Source organism: Periplaneta americana, chromosome 2 (assembly GCF_040183065.1).
Source record: "Periplaneta americana isolate PAMFEO1 chromosome 2, P.americana_PAMFEO1_priV1, whole genome shotgun sequence".
Taxonomy (NCBI): domain Eukaryota; kingdom Metazoa; phylum Arthropoda; class Insecta; order Blattodea; family Blattidae; genus Periplaneta; species Periplaneta americana.
In genome coordinates this window covers 38,598,269-38,616,588 of record NC_091118.1, presented here as the reverse complement: position 1 = coordinate 38,616,588, position 18,320 = coordinate 38,598,269, and the positions used below count along the sequence as shown (strand labels likewise).

At 35.6% G+C, this 18,320-nt stretch overlaps 1 protein-coding gene across 3 annotated transcripts in view; it reads right to left on the bottom strand.

Annotated features, from left to right (window-relative positions):
* Positions 1-1,146: 1,146 nt before the first annotated feature.
* The window catches only part of LOC138692741 (zinc finger protein 726-like), a 33,699-nt gene continuing 16,525 nt past the window's right edge, over positions 1,147-18,320 (bottom strand). The window contains exons 5-6 of one of the 3 annotated variants that reach the window (XR_011330126.1): positions 13,133-17,669; positions 1,147-12,790 (exon numbers count right to left, since the gene is read on the bottom strand). Coding sequence is in view for 2 of the 3 variants with exons in the window: in XM_069815944.1 (XP_069672045.1) it covers positions 17,516-17,669 (154 nt within the window). In the remaining variant the exon portion in view is untranslated. Of the gene's footprint in view, positions 17,670-18,320 lie in introns of all 3 variants that reach the window. The other 2 variants (XM_069815944.1, XM_069815937.1) reach the window with 2 other exon arrangements.

Below are 18,320 nucleotides of genomic sequence, written 5' to 3'. Positions count from 1 at the left end.
GACGAGTTCAAAAATGAGCACAATGTCATCTTCCTAATCAATAACAACAAAACGAAACCAAAACGTACTTCCAATGTGATAATCTTATGCCACAGTATGTTCTCTATACTGTGGTTATGCTTTGAGAGTCACAGAATGTTCCAAATGGTGACCATTCACATTTATGGTTTTTATGCTTCACCTTGTTGAAACTGCATTTGTTTGCCTCGTTTTAACCGTGACAATGCTTTTTAGTTCTTTTAAGCATTCTGGTTATTGTATTGTGTTCGTGTTTAGTGAATGATTTTAGATAAGGGCGCAAATAGCCATAGTAGCTGACGCGCCCTTTCTAAACCCCATTAACTAACTAACCATTCACATTAATGCACATTCGAAGGCGTTCCCTAAAAGACCGTATGACTGCCAACAACATACTGGCTGAATGGACACACAAGCCTGTCGAATGCGTTGCTGCATGTCGTCTGGTGTTGTCAGAATGTTCTGGTATACACTGTTCAAGTTCCGCACAGGAAGAAGTAGAGTGGCGACAGGTCCGGAGAACGTGCAGGCCGCTGTAGTGGATTGTGGCGTCGACAGTTGTTGTGGTTTGTTTACATATTAAGACAGCAAACACACAACACACGACGTGTACGGACGTCGGTCGTCTTTCGTTTTGTGTAAGTTAATGCAAAAAATGGATGGGGCACCACAACAAACGGCACATTGATACATTTTTGAAATCATCTTAATGTGAGTAATCACTGTAACATGATTAAAGTATGTAGTGCTATTTGAAAAATTGATGACGTCATGTGTATCTTGTACCATAATGTAGTTACATGCACCAAATCTCTACACTCATGTTAGCCCCTCGTTCTAACGTAACTCTCAAAAACAAAAAGTTCCAATACCTATCCAAACAAAAATGTTATAATAGGTGCACAAGATAAATTGGGCATTCTGCATATGTAGCATATAAATATTTTTTAATGTTTTTGTTTTTAGGCACAGGGGGGAAAAAAGGGCATTTGCGTGAACATCCGAGATCTAATTATAACACTGAAGATGAAAATGACAAATGATGATCATGATGAAAACAGGAGTTCAAGAAGAACAACAGACACATTCTTTTTCTCCATACCCATTTCAAATCATAAATATGACATATAAAAAACATCACTTCTTTCTTTATTTATAGCTAATAAAAATACATAAAAGTAAACTTTACATGCAACTCCACTAAAGTGAATACAATCAGCATATAACTTTAAGGACTAGGTAACTGCATCTATATATCAATAATACAAACATTTTGTTAATATAAAAAATATTTCTGTAAATAAATAGTTACAATAGCTGTGGTAAAGCAATCATAGACTTTTACATATCATACTGCAGAGGATGGTAAAGATCAATCACCTCTACTTACATTGTGCAATGGATAAAACTTATGTACTCTACGTAAATTTACTTCAAACAAACCTCTTTAATCATCAGCACCATCTACATGTACCTTCATGCCATCAAGATGTGCAATGATCTTTATCCAAGTCCATCTAATTTCGAACTTTTCATGCTACAAGTCTGACAATGCAAAGGCCGGGTGCACACAGAATCAGATGCGGTGCGGCTCTTCGTGACACAATATTTCACTTTATAGTATCTCACAACACCTCACAACAGCTTAACATTGACTGTTCGCGAGAAGTGATCTGCTGCTGTGTGGGTTTGGAAAACTGGCCCAGGCTAGAAAATGGCATCAATGAATGAGACTGTATAAGTCAGAAATTATATTGTATTTAGTTATTATTTCCTAATACGCCTAAAAATCTATACAATTGAAAGTGTCTTATAATTACAGTAAATACTACTAATGTAGTGCACAAACGTCATTTTGTATGTTTATGACTACTTCTTACTTACTGGCTTTTAAGGAACTCGGAGGTTCATTGCCGCCCTCACATAAGCCCACCATTGGTCCCTATCCTGAGCAAGATTAATCCAGTCTCTATCATCATATCCCACCTCATTTATGATTACTTCACGAGCCACAATAATAAAAAATATTTTAAATCAATAATGAGTGATAGTGTAGACCAGGGCAGTAGACATACAAATTATTATTATTATTATTATTATTATTATTATTATTTCATGATTATGTCTCGTGACGAGAATATTGTACGAAATGGAAACATAAAAATTGGAAATTTATCCTTTGAAGAGGTGGAAAAATTCAAATACTTTGGAGCAACAGTAACAAATATAAATGATACTCGGGAGAAAATTAAACACAGAATAAATATGGGAAATGCGTGTTATTATTCGGTTGAGAAGCTTTTATCATCCAGTCTGCTGTCAAAAAATCTGAAAGTTAGAATTTATAAAACAGTTATATTACCAGTTGTTCTTTATGGTTGTGAAACTTGGACTCTCACTTTGAAAGAGGAACACAGGTTAAGGGTGTTTGAGAATAGGGTGCTTAGGAAAATATTTGGGGCTAAGAGGGATGAAGTTATAGGAGAATGGAGAAAGTTACACAACACAGAACTGCACGCATTGTGTTCTTCACCTGACATAATTAGGAACATTAAATCCAGACGTTTGAGATGGGCAGGGCATGTAGCATGTATGGGCGAATCCAGAAATGCATATAGAGTGTTAGTTGGGAGGCTGGAGAGAAAAATACCTTTGGGGAGGTCGAGACGTAGATGGGAAGATAATGTTAAAATGGATTTGAGGGAGGTGGGATATGATGATAGAGACTGGATTAATCTTGCTCAGGATAGGGACCAATGGTGGGCTTATGTGAGGGCAGCAATGAACCTCCGGGTTCCTTAAAAGCCAGTAAGTAAGTAAGTAAATAAGTAAGTAAGTAAGTAAGTAAGTATGTATGTAAGTAAGTAAGTAAGTATTATCATTCGCCTGGTGCTTTCATCTCCCATATTTTTAAAAACCACATTATTTTCGTGATATTGTTTCAAAGTGGGATTGTACAGAACATATCTTTCCTGTACAAAACAACTAATTTATCTGCATCGAGCTCCATTCTGAATAATGTGCTCTACACAACAACAGTGTCTGTAGATAGAGGAAGCATGTAATCGTGGATGTGGCTACTCACACATACACAATACGCTATAGTTATCAGACCGTCTGCTTGCAACGAAGTTCAAGCAGTCATCCAATGTTGTCTCCTCATGTCTGCTCGCAACCGTCTTGTCACGTCTGATTCTGTGTGCATCACATCATAAGAAATCAATGAGATACAAGTACCAGCAGACAAAATGTTGCGTCACGTTGTGCACCCGGCCTAAGTGTACCAAACTGATGATGTTTCACATACTATCATTATTTTTCATCTAAGAAATTAAAATTTGCAGAACAGGTTTGGATTGAACTTTACCCATTGCCGGTAAAAATTCATCTGAGCAGGCTATATGCGCAACTTCCCTGTATTTTCTATACAGGTCCATGATTCTTTTTGCACATTGGAGCTATTATGCCTGTTTGTTTGTGTCCAGCTATGTGCTATGTTATTCTAGATTTATGGAGAAAGCATCATTTTATATTGTACTTACATTATCATAGTCTGCTTGTTTCTTCTACGTGTTTTCACCAGAAATGGGTCGAGTCCAATCCACACTACTTCTGAATAATTCACCATTCATTCAGAGCAATGAACATTTTATTACAAAACTGACATCATACCAAAACTTAAAAAGGCGAACAACTGTGTTCTTGTTACAAACATTTTGGGTTTGTTTCCAGTATATTCAGATATGATCAATTAATACCTCTATGACGTTAATTTCGTTTGTCATGAGGACCACATGAAATACGAAATTCATTAAGCCTATCACAGTATGACAGACGAGGATGCTTGCAGATATGGCATGGACATAAAGACGAGGAAGGTCGGTAAATTTTGCCTATTCGGAAATAGCAGTCTTTATGTATGGTAGATATATGGTTGAGTTCACTTCTTAAAAAAAAAAAAACTTTCTTTTTACATGGCAATATCAAAAAGCAGGAGACAAATACTTTATCCTAAAATTAGATTTGGCGCCTGGACATGCTGTCACAGTCTAGTATATACAGTCGCGAAGCTCAATACGTAGTAAATATGCAAACATTAGGTAGTTGCTCACCACTAGGATCGCTAATATTGCCTCATTACAGGCAATGCAAAATAGTACCGTCACAGCCTATTGTTTCTAGCACCCTCAAAACTCAAGCTTCGTGACTGTATATAGTAGACTGTGATGCTGTGTTGAATGGCATCTATTGTTCAAAGTGAAATATCTGGAACTTAACTTGTTCTGTCAGAGATGATATAATCTTAATGTTATACAAGGGTAAGCCAATAAGTATTCGCACTTTTGTTTTAATCTTATGTAGATTGTTTTTTACAATTCATGTTTTGATTTTCAGATAAGTCAGTTATTAAATACAATAAATAATGTTAAAATGACTTATCAATTTAATATTAACATTTGTTAATACATGTTAAATATAAATAATGTATAAACGTTTTCGCCTTTTACGGCATCATCAGATAGAACTTGCTTCTGTGATATCTAAATTACATAGTGGAAATTTTTGTTTTCTGTTACAGTAAGCCATCAAATTGGTGTTATAATAATAAGTAATAAAATATGTACTGTAATAATGGCTCACGAGTTTTATGTGTTTTACTTGTTGGAAAAATTTTTAGGTTATAAATGACTCTACATTGTGTAACTAATTATGTTCTATTTAGTATTGAAATACACATGTAACTGAAACCATTGTAACATGAGTTTTATGTATTTCAATACTAAATAGAATGTAATTACTTATAGGCCTACATGTAGATTTATTTATAACCTGAACATTTTTCCAACAAGTAAAATACATAAAACTCGTGAGCCATTATTACAGTACATATTATTCCTTATTATTATAACACCTATTTGATGGCTTACTGTAACAGAAAACAAAATTTCCACTATGTAATTTAGATATCGTAGAAGCAAGTTGATGACGTAAAAGGCGAAAACGTTTATACATTATTTATATTTAACATGTACGAGTATTAACAAATGTTAATATTAAATTGATAAGTCATAAGGTTGAACATTTTAACATTATTTATTGTATTTATGTAGATTGGCTGAACAAATTTGTGTGTGCATACATTGACAGGTGGTGCCTTTGTCTCAGCTTATGGAATGTATCACTGTAATCACTCCATTTAGTGTTGCGCTGTTGCACAGTAAACATGGCTGCATCTCTCTCTGTTTGCACAAAAGAAGAACAGCGTGCAGTGATCCGTTTTTTGTCGTCTGAAGGTGTACCAGGAGCCAAAATCCATGGGAACAATGTTTCATCGCGACGAAGTGTGTACAAATGGATTGAAAAGTTAAAAAATAATCAGACAAGCATGAAGGCTGAGGAAAGAGCAGGACACCCATTCACATCCACTAGTGATGCCAACATTGAGCAAGTCCGTGCCATGATTCAGACGAAGAGCATATTCCGAATCTCAGCGATGGGCAATCTGATGGCATCACGGTGTTCCGAACTTCAACGATGACGTCACTGAGGATCCACCGGTGTCGCACCGGTTCCATCAGCTTGCAGAGGTGGTGGCAATCTCCATCAGCCGCCATCAGTGAATCTGATTGGTTCTCGTATAGGGCGGGAATTAGCAGACGAATGACATTGTGCACTGTTGTGTCATGACGGTGTGTTCTGCTGTATTGTTTGTAATGAGCACAACGTAAAAACAATATGTTAATGGCTTATGAGCGAACATGTCAACAGACCAGATATTATTACTGTTTCAAGAAATAAATTGTTTATGCTTTCTTTCCTTTAAACGAGATGACAGTACGGAAATTTCGCAAAATCTTGCTAGCGTAGCACAGACAACAATTTGTACAGCCCCATGATAGTCATCGAACCTTCCAGGACTTTTGTTCCTATTTTGCTGCAGCGTGACGTCATTGTTGTCCACCGGTCTGGTGAGATTCGGAATACGCTGGAAGAGAAGAGTAACTATCGATGAAGTGGCAAACCATAGAAAAATTAGTCACAGTTCTGCATATGACATTATTCATAACAGGCTTGGCTTTCATAAAGTCTGGAAACCACTGATGAGCACAAGCACAATCATGTGTCTGTCTGCCAATGCTTACTGGACTGCCATGTTAACGAAGATGAAGCTTTTCTGAAACGAACAGTCACTGAAGATGAAACGTGGATTCATCACTTTGAACCTGAAAGCAAGCGTCAGAGCATGGAATGGAAATACCCCGAATCGCCAGTCAGAATGGAATTCAAGAGTCACTCTCCACAGGAAAAGTGATGTTCACACTTTTCTGGGATTCACAAGAACTGCAACATTACTAAGAGAAGTGAGATGCTGACCAATAAGTTGAAACCTGCAAACCGAACCAAACACCGAGACTTATTGCCAGAAGAAGTTCTTTTGTTGCATGACAATGTGTGCTCACATACTGCCATCAACACTGATAAAACTATTAAGAAAAAGAGTTTCGAGGCAAAAAACGAAAACGTGTTATGTGTTCATTGCAACAGAAACTCGAAGTTCTTCAATGGCTTGATAAGGATGAGTCTGTTTGTAGAGTTTTGATATATATGATATGATATTTGTCAGCCAACTTTACAATTCACAGTTATGATGGATCTTCACATTTCTGCTTTTCGATCCACCATACCTTTGATACATTACCCTCTTTTCAATTAATATATTCATTTGCCAAGTATTTCTTGATTACTTCCTATTCTTCTGTTTTAACTGAATTTATATATATATATATATATATATATATATATATATATATATATATATATATACACATACATACACTGGGTGTTCATTTCAAAGTGTGTCATGACGTCACTGTTGATGAGTCAGCGATTTGAAGCGAGTTTCAGCTTTTGTGTCAGAGAAGTTGCCTATTATTTAAGGCGTTCTTCAATCTGAACTTGAGAACGTGTACGGTATAACTTGAACGTCGTAGCAACAGATGGCGGTCTGTACAGTCTGTGTGCTACCATAATCTCTTTCGAACTGTGTTTTGCGCGGCCAAGTCGTACGCAGGGTATTTGTTATCATCGGTTGCGTACTGCAACATTCCACAATACAAATCAAATGCTCCGTGTCATGTTGACTGTCGAAGTTAATGTCAACAAATACGTAAGTAATCGTCTTAACCCTCTCCCCATATCCCGACAGTAAGAAAAAACTCACCTCAGTACATGTTTCGAAACAGTTCACATTCCTGCCACTACAGGCGTTACCGTACGTATCGATAAGTATTCTTCTGAATGAACGCCGTACTTGCTAGGCAATGTCTCTGGCAGATAAGTAATACACCTCTGCGGAAGTGTAGGAAGATTGAATTATCTAGGCTCATCGACTAGCCACGTGACGGCATACAGCGAGCCATGACACACTTTGAACTGAACACCCAGTATATACTTTCTATCTATTCTCTTTTATTCTCTCTCATACCTCATTCTCGCTTTCGTATTAAATATTGCAGTTCGTAGAATTAGGATTTGGTGTACCACAATAAAAGACTGGAGAAAAAACTGAAAAGAGTTTGAATGCCATTCAATCACAGTGGAGAAGGAAGATGTTTTAAAGATCGTAAAGTTTTAAGAAAAACAAAATTGGCACTCTTATGTGGGTTTGGTTCTGCTAAGAAGACGAAAAAGGACCCTTTTATCTGTCCTACAATTAAAGAAAATGCAATGTTTTTACTTTTTTTTTTGTCTCAATGAAGTTTCTTTTGCTCCTCTTATTATCCGACCAATTTTGTGTTCTGACAACATCCTTGTCCCATAGATCCATGGATGATGGATAATCGGGAGTCTACTGTATCTGATTTTCTCATGAATATGGTCAACATAAGGTCAATATTACTGTCTGACAGTATTTCTGAACATGTGAGGCCAGATTTAGAGACAGTAAATTCTCCACACAAAATCAATGGCTTTACTTTCTCATTCAATGTAAGTCATACTTAGCACTTCCAGATTTGACTCCACAATACTTGTGTTACAAGACAAATATGGTAACCATTACACCACCGATATCAACTGCAAAATAAAGTGTAAATATAATTACCCCATTCCATCACAGCTCAGAAACCTAAGTTGGAAAAATTTTTTTCTTGGTATGATGTCAATATCTTTTTGGACTTTTGATCAACTACAGTTGATTCCCGATAATTCACATGTGGTTAATTCACTTTGCAGATAATTCGCGTTCCTTTGGAGGAAGTAATGTTATCATTTCCGTTTTTACTCTATTTATGCTCTTTGCTTTCTCTCAAACTTCTCTCCTCTCACTCCCCACACCAGAATTGCCAACTGTAGCATAATTATGCTATGCATAGCAGAATTCACGTCTCGTAGCATAATGCTAAAATATACGTAGCATAATTTAATTGCAAAATGTTCAATATATTTGAGCTTGTAATGTAGGAAATTTCATCGATGTTTCAAAATGTTTTGCACTGTTTTACATTTTGCACTTGATTTTGAAGTGTATTTCAGTAATTAAACCTGTCAGAGTAACTTCCACTGAACTTTGAAAAGTAATAAAAGAATTTGCGAATAATTCGAGATTTTCGAGATTAATTACAGCGAATTATCGAGAGTTGACTGTACTATGAACAAAGCAAACACCAACTTTCATGGTAAATCCTGGTACATAAGATAGCATGTGGTTTTCAAAAGTATCAGATGAAACTGACAAGTTTAGCAGATAAGAATTAAACCTATCTCTGTTAATAAACTGATATGGAAGTGCTGTGTATCACTGGAAGAGAAAAAAAATTCTTCCAAAATTTCTATAAGATTCTTATGGATGATTATAATTTTCATACTTAATCACCTTCAAACTGTTTGATTAAAAGTAAATTGACATGTTTTTATTTTCATAAATGTAGGAAGTACAATTAGGGTGACCAGATACTTCAGATTTGCATAACATTTGCTAGACTAGATGGCATTTTGGAAGGCGGTTAGCTTCTATATGCGCCGTAGCATTTCTGGTATGTGACGTCACAAGCTTGTACAGTACAACCAATCAGAATCAGTCTATAACAAGCACTTCCCGAGTTCGTTTGTTCACGTGCGAGTGTTTCAATACATTGAATAAGTAAAACTAACATTTACTGTGTGTATGTAAGGTAAATAAATGGAAGGAGATACTATAAAAAGACAAGTATTACACAAGCAGGCGCGGAAAATAGTGTTTAAGGTGTATAATTATTTTAAAAACGTTAACTAGCAGAACGCTGCCAGACATCTTGATGCTGGCAGCAACGTTGCCAACATGCAAGAAACGACTGTAGAAGCATGTGGTGTGGGATTGAGAACCGTGCAAAGAATATTGTTAGTGAAGGAAACAGGGTTTGTTTGGTGTCATGCTTACAGTAATCAATGGCTAAAGTCATTATTGTATTTCGATAATTAAATTCTCTCCTGCGCTATTTGTATTGCACGTGCTCATGAAGTACAATGTGGCAATGTTGTACGCTGCCTTGCTCTCTCTATCTGTCTCTCTCGACGCAAACGCTAGCAGACAACCGCCTTCCGAATTGCCGTCGACTCTAACACTTTTTAATATTGATGATCTGAGTCCAACGTCATAGTTTCATGGTCTAAGAAAGCATCATGCCTTAGACTAGCGATTCCTCATGAGGGACGAAATTTGGGCCAGTGTATGGGACAGGTACTCCATCCAGCATCATCTTCAATTTGGGAAGCTACAGTGAGTATTGAAATTCGATTTCGAAAGCCAGCTATAATGGCTGGGGGAATCATCATGCTAACCACACATTACCCTCTTACTGGTTGGATGATCATGATGCATGTAGACATGAGGTCAGCAGTTGGCTGGCAGCCTTGGTCTTTTCTGGGCTGTTGCGCCACGAATTTATTTATTATTAGTTATGACCAAAAGTAGAAAAGTCAAAAACTTACAGGGATCAAGCTAGGAAATAAATCCTATTTGAATATACGAGGGTCACTTACTAAGTCATGGCAACTATTTCTTTTGCAGGCAAATGTTTTGTTATACAAACATAAGACAAATACACAATGTATTTTACCAATAATGTCTCTTACAATGTTTATTCAGAAAGCATTGTAGACAAGGAGAAGAGTAAAAATAAAAAAGTTCATCAACCGTAATAATGTTGAGCACAATAATCTGCACGCACATTAACACATTAAGAACCTTCGAAGTAATCATCAAGGCAATCAACCGTTCACTGCCAACGATGAGAAAGGCAACAAATACCATCAGCTGCTCCATTGTATAGCATGGAAATCTCGCGTTGCACTGCATTAGCGATGTCTTCTTGTGTATGGAAGCATCTTCCATGCAATGGAGTTTTCAATTTCGGTATCAAATCGAAATAGCATGATGATAGATCAGGCGAGTAGGAGGGATGATCTAGTACTTCCCATCTCCAGAGCCGTAAACAGGTCTTAACAATGTCTGCTGTATAGACTGTTGCAGTATCATGAAGGATGATTGCATTGTTCAACAACTTGGGATGTTTCTGTACGGGAGAGCACGATCTCCAACAGCTTCTATGAGTTGTGCATGACATTTCCTCGCATTTTGACCGCGAAGCACTGCTATTTTACGTATATGCTTGTTATTCTAGCCGACTGACATCCATACTTGACAACGGTTCAAAACCAACTGACTTTCACGCATCCCTTCCTCTTCTGTTCTTGAATATCTACACCATCTAACGGCATCAATAGGCTAAGTATCATACATCTCAATGTCATTGCTGAATATCAAAAAATGTGGATCGCTGTCTGGGATTTTGCGGAAAAAAATACGTAGTTGCCATGACTTAGTAAGTGACCCTAGTATTATTGTATGTGGATGATAAAGAGATAATTCAAGAAATTAAAAATAATTTACAAAAATCTATTTCTAAATTACACTAAATTTGTGATGAGTATGATTTTAAAATATCACGAGAAGAAACAAACAACTTCAGCCATTTACATTTCACAAAATAATATCAGTTTTAAAATACAAGAAAGAGCAGCATATTAAAAAATTCATTCATTTAAGAAACATGAATGAAAAACTATATTCTTTTAAGAAATGTCAGAATTTTAGGGGTCTTTCTAACAACAGACTCTTACTCTTCGCAATGTCGTTTACATTACGCATTTCTAAGTTCAATAAGCTTATTATCTGAGGAAAAGACAGACTGGTATGTAACTTGTACTGGTTCCTAAACAAAAATAACGTAACATTATCTACATTATCTTCTTTAATTTTTTAGCCATTTCATGGTTACGTATGTTACATTGAGATTGTATTTACAATCCTATAATAATGATATAGGAAAAAAAAAATCTGACGTTACCAAACACAGAGTAATTTATTCTCCATTGAGCATATACAGTACGTACATATTGTAAACTTCAGTAAATCACATAACATCTTTTCATAGTTGGCTGTTACGTACGTTACAAAAATGGATATGTGATTACATGTAGTCTCTTGAAGATCTAAATTTCTATTAGAATTTCAGGCAGTGCCAAAACCTTGAGCTTTAAACTGACATAAAGAAAATATAAACCAGGAACCAAATTAAAAAGATATAAGGCATTTCTTTACGTTACACTAAATGTTACGTATATTACATTCTCCAACTGAGACCTAAATGATCTAATATTACATAAGAATGGTTGTTACATTTATATTACAGGTATAATGAACTTATGCATAAATAAAACTACAATAAAGTAAAAAAATCTGGTAATAAATATAAAATTATTGTTTTTCAAACATATCAATCTCACTTGGAAATTCATAATAAACTCTTATTCCAATGGTCTTCAATGTAGGTTGAGGCAAAATCTGGAATATCTGTTTAAATTTTACATGAGTAAGATCCTCACAGCGGCGAACAAAATCCAGTCATACAAAATTCATTTGTAGTATCACAGCAAACATTGATAAGTAGTTCATTTCCATTGACTGGCAAAATGTTGATTTTATTGTGCAGTGACTGAACTATGAAATTAAAGTCTTTGTGATACTTATAGACACATACATTATGCGGTGTTTATCATGACAGGAGGACGTACTGCAGTCGCGTGCAGTTCATAGAATTTGGATAATTTTATTTCAATTTCAGGGAAGTCCTGTTTAAATAAATTAAACGCCTCCTTTATCATCATGATCATGTGTCTCTTTTGTATCAATTTCTGTTTACTCATAGAAAGATCTTTAATAGATGTTGTGTCCCTAAGTCCTGGTGCTTGTCGGCTTATGTCATCACGGTTGTAAAAAAACTCTACTTTATTAATGTCAGTTGCAAGAATCCTAGGTGTTACATTACTTTTTTTTGTGAAGTTCACCGCATAAGAGCTTTACATTTGGGAGCAGATTGTTGACTAGCTTCTTCACTACTGCTGACCTTTTACTGGGGCTCTTAGGCATTACCTTTTTCACTTTGTTTACAGCTCTACCTAAAAATTGAGGACACTTGTAATTTGAAATTTTGTGAGGAATAGTAACACCTTCCTTCTGTGACTCAGCCTTCTTCTTTTCCCTCCATTTCCGTACTCTATCAGCAGTCAGCAAATGCTTCAACTTCAATTTTTTTAGAATCTATCGATTTTTTTTTTCTTTTCAGTTTCTCTGTTCTTCTTTCCTCTTCTTTCTCCAAGTACTTTTTATGAAGTTCTTCATTTTGCTTCGATTTCTCACTCTATTTTCTTACTCTTTCTGTTGAACTGACATCTGCAATAAGATGAAAATTAATTTCAAAAATAACATTTAAAAACCAATAGTACGTGACTATTTCTTATATTAAAAACAAAATCATAATAAATTTTGTATAAGTTGGATTGAAGAATAGCATTTCTATAGAGAAATTGATTAATTCCCTATTTTTTAAAGTAAAAAGACATTAAATGATATTCCTCTGTTGCTAGTTGATTAAACACACAAAGTTTCTCACTGTTGTTCAGTTTTTTAAAATTCTTATGGTTCTTTCTTGCATAAAATAAACTTTCAAGTTTGGGTTACATATGTTACATTGAAAACAGCATGTATGAAATATCTATTCTGAATTAAACTTACCTTATATTTTAAAACAGATGTGGTCTCATATCGCCAAATATCTCGCTATCACTAGTCCCATCGACGCTTAATAACCGAGTAGTTGATACAGCAGCATTAAATAATCAACTTAAAAAACAGATGTGCAGCACAACTCTTCTTCTTACAGCTTCTGTACACTGCAACCTGTTCAGACTTGCACAATTAGAACAGTGATGCCAACAAACTGACACAATAAACGTCATAAATCACCACTGAGAATGTATGCCAACTCTAACTACAAATAGTTTATTTATGGAAATAGTAGAGAAGTTTCTTTCAAAAGGGAGAAGAAATATGAACAATTTAAAGCTGTTTCCTGGTTAAATAAATTTTGTTTTTTATTTTGAAAAATTAGCACTCAGGCTCTTTTGTAACAGGTGCTTCAATTATGAAATTAAAAATTGTTTTCATTTATACTTTTAAAATATTCGCAATTCGTACAACTTTTTCCTTGTATAATAATTGTTTAATATTGTGTCCCCTGTGCAACAGTCAAGAGGAGATGAACGAGAGCCACTTGAAGACCTGCAATGCACTATCTGCAGAAGACACTGTAGTTCAGAAGTATTACTAATGGCTTCATTGCTAAATGCAAGGCATTGAAACAACAACAACATGATTGTTTAATATGTACATAATAGCATAAAATACCTATCAAATGCAGCAAAAAAAAAAAAAAAGATGGGGAATAAAAACTGACAATAATGTCTCGAAATATGGGGAAACATGTTTTTCTCTATTAAACTCTTTCGTAAAGCTACTCAGTTAAAAAAAGGCATTTTGCCTAACTTCCAGGCTCTAGTAATAACAGATTCTCCCATCTCTGCCCTACAATACTGTAATACAGAATGGATGAAACAAAAAGTCACCCAGATTCAATGAAACCAGTCGACTGCAACCTCCCTACATGCTCTCGCATTTTATGGATCCTGCTTGCAATCCTCAGCTGCAGAACAATGCATTTTTATTTGCAACACTTCCACAAAAAAAATAAATAAATAAAAAATAAAAATAAAATGAACATTGTGCAACAAGTGCCTTCAAAAATTCCATCGCCAATTTCCTTTATTTTCTTGTGCCGGATAAGACAATACAAAGATTCGTGAAAATATTTAACCAGAAGGCTCGGTTAAAATAAGAAGCCTCAAGTAAATGAACAGGTCTAAGTAGTGCAAAAATAGACGGAATTGGTTTTCGATTTGAACAAAGCCCTTGAAAATATTTGCCCCAATTAGCTTAGCAGGTAAGGATGTCTAAACCCTCAGTTCAACACGCCACTAAATTGCTAAAGTTAAAACATATAAAACCCGAGTAGTGCACAAGCTTTTGTTTCCAGAAGACGCAGCTGGGACAAAGGAAAACATCCAAGAAGAAATGCGGAACATAAGACAAAATTAACAATAGAAAGTGTCCGGAAATGTGCTGAAGAGATGTGAAACAAGCTTGAATGCAGATCACCATTTCCAACAATTACGACAATCAAGCCAGCCTCAGTAGCGCAGTTGGTATAGTGCTAGCCTTCTGTGCTCGAGGTTGCTTAAATGCGACAGGCTCATGTCAGTAGATTTACTGGCATGTAAAAGAACTCCTGCAGATGTTTTCCTTTGTTAAATAAACCATAATTTAATTTAATGACAATCAAGTATTGTTAGTGACTGGTAAATCCGACTCTGTAACGAATTTCACCCACTCCACTTCTAACAGTCCGCACGCTGTCAACAAACACGTGACAAACAGAGGTAGAGGGTAGAGAAGAGACTGCCCTGCTACTGCTACTATTGATAAAGAAAACATTTTACTCACCGGCGAATCATAATGCTGTTGCCTCAATTATATTAGCCTCAGAAACCGTTTTAGCTATATTTGATAACAGCCATCCCATTAACTGAAGACATTAACCTGTTAGAATATTTTATTTACTATTACATATTACTTGCTTATTTTCTGTTACAAAAAAGGGCGCTGTTTAAAAAAAAACAGCCCTATACGAACGGTTGCATATACTTGGTTAAACCACATGAGAAATGCCGAAATTCAAACATTAACCGAAATGACATATTGCAAGAACAGACGAATTCACATTGAATATTTCTGACAACAAAATCAAAAGGAAAATAAGATTGAAAAGATTTCTAAGACTCTTAGTAAATTACTACATACATTAGTTCGCCGAAATTAACTATTTCATCAAACATTTGTGACGGATGGTAATTAAAACAGTATTGGAAACTTGGACTGCAGTGGACTTGTTGATTGGTTAAGGCAAAGACAAAGAAAGAAGTTGTGTACAAAGACCTGCCAAAGGATAGCGAGACTCCCTCGAATCGTTAAGAAATGGACAAAGGCCTAAAATAACGAAGAATCATTACGCGTCATCATCAGTAATTATCAAGTCAGGCTTGGCATTGGAATCAGATAAACAAGACACAGGGAGTCGGATGTTAACACCGAATGAGTAAGTCCAAGGCGACATTTATTATTACTAAAAACTTCAAACAATTATAAAGAAGAACACACTAACTAAACTAAATTGTTATAACAAAAACTAAACTAAAGAGCTAGTAATATATTGCACAACGCGACAGAACACCAGACCAAATGTTTTCAATACGTACAACACACAGGCAGGCAGGAAGGCAAGACTGAGAACCTGACCACCTGACAACCATAAACTGACTGACAAACTCTCTCTACTGAAGCGTGTGGTGGATGGGGAGCAGTTTCCACCCCTAACTTCTCCAAGTTCTAGGGCCGGATTTACCAGTCACTAACAGTAAGCCTGTTTATTTGAGTTTATTTTGCCGCAAATTAAGATCACAGTTTGGCAGGAGACTGGCCACCTCTATAGCATTCAGAGATCACTAGAATGGTGACACTAATCTCATTCACTCCGTATTATACATTTATACGCTTAAAAATAAATCCTGTTTACACTGCATAAATTAATATTAATTTTAAAAAACAAGCCATAGAGAGAAATTATAAAATTACATTAAATTATGAATGGTCGGAAATTTTGGGGGTTTTCTAATAAAAGACTGCCCACTCCTGTTTTACAATACCGTACTATTTGCACTGTACAAGGTACAATAATATCAGTTTTAAAATATAAAAAAGAAGAGAGAAATTAAAAAATTGGGCTCAACTGCAGTATTTGTACCGCTATGCTCTAATATCTGAATGGGTGCCAACATACTTCTTGCACTTTTTGCGCTACCAACCTTAACTCATTTGCTTCCACTGTGACAGAAGCTGTTACTTATGCCAATCTTCAGTTCAGCTCGAGCAAAGAGTACAAGATACGTGAAGAGTATAAAAGACTGCTGTCTTATTACAAAGATTGTGTTTGCAGTAGGGACGGTTCATCTATGGAATCACCAACATAGGAACCAATTAACACAAAGTTCAAGCCCCGAAGATATATAATTCATCATTATAGGTATAAAAAATTGCAGAAAACTCAACGTTATTGAGAATAGTAATACTGGGGTCGAACTCAGGAAATACTGTCGTCACTGACTTCGAACTACCATTCATTAGTTATAATTCTTCCACTCTCGAACTTGGGAAGCTGCGTCGCCAACAATTCCATAGATGAAACTCTAAACGATGCAATATAACTACCTCCATTTGTTATGTTGAGCTATTGTAAAATGTATCTGCTAAAACGGTTTAAGTACATGTTACTGTTAGTGCACTAGCTTTATCTATGGTATGGTAGCTCCTTTACTTATCTGTGTCTTGCGCATGCGTAGTGTCACATCATTGGACTTTGAAAAATTTCTTGCAGGACACTAGGTGTAGTTTCTCCAAAAATTTAGCGACATTTCTGACAATGGACTCATTCTGATTCTCCCCCCATGGTTCATAACAGCAGACATCTGTGATTTCTGCCCACTTTCAGCTCAAAAAACTGAGGTCACATCTAGTTTTTAGCTCAAAATATTATGACCAGAGTACAATCTATATAAATCTATTAACGATTTTACATCCCTTTAAAGGAAGACATACTAATGATCTTTAACTTGTTTAAAAATCAATCAACTTCATTCAGGTTCGAACCTGCAAACCTCGTATTGTAACCACTTATTCATCAAGGACAAGTAACTTAAGAGTTTAATATGGGCTGGTAAATTTATTCCAACAGTCCTCTTGTTCCATGACAGAGTTATTTTATGTGCCATAAATCTATGATATAGGACACTTGGTTTTACCGTGCAAAGAAAAATCCTCTGCTCTGGGCTAACTGCGAAGCCATGAATTTTGGACCTAACAATGAACAACATGGAAACGCATGGTCACCAAAAATGCAAAATCTGGTCACCCTACTAATGATTGCAGACATACTTAGCTGGTTTACTCTTAGAGTTGCGTATCACTAAAGGAAGTGTTGTAAGTGATATGAGGATTGTCAATGCCGTGTGTTCGACGTCTGTGTTTGTACAAAGTGCTCTTGTATGCAAACTTCTTCTCGCAGAGATGACAAGGAAATGACTCAACTCCTCCTTCGTGCAATCTGTAGAGAAAAAAAAATACAGTAAAATTTCTTTTATGCATTTTACACTTATTCATTTCTTTTCTCAGGCCCTGGTGAAATTCCTATACTCCCATGTTAATTTATTTCGGACATAAGTTTTTTTTTTTTTTTTTTTTTACAATCACACTTAAAACTCTGAGAGATACGAAACATCATTTATACGTTACAAATCAATTTTGCTCGAAATTACATTTGCTTTGAAAGTGTAAAAACACAAAAATACGATACATATTTGTAATGTTCCACAGGAAAAGAGACCTTAGGGTGAAGAACATCCAAATTCACTTTTTGGCAAATTATCAAAGAGGATTTCATGTTATAAATCTATAGTGCTTTGCAGAAAAATTCTACCTTAAACCAAAAAGCGGTTATTGAACTTTGAATAAATTATAAAATCACTCATTCTGAATAAACAGAGATTAAAGTTTACTAATATCCCTGATCACATATACAGCGTGTTAATTAAGTATGGAATATTGCTAATAACTCTTTATATATTCATTTTATGAAAAAATACCAAAAACGAAAGTTGTTGGAGATATCTAACTAAAACTTATGGCTATGGTCTCACAAAAGTATTGATTCATGTACAGGGTGTGGCAAAAAAATTACACTTTTTTTAAATGGCAC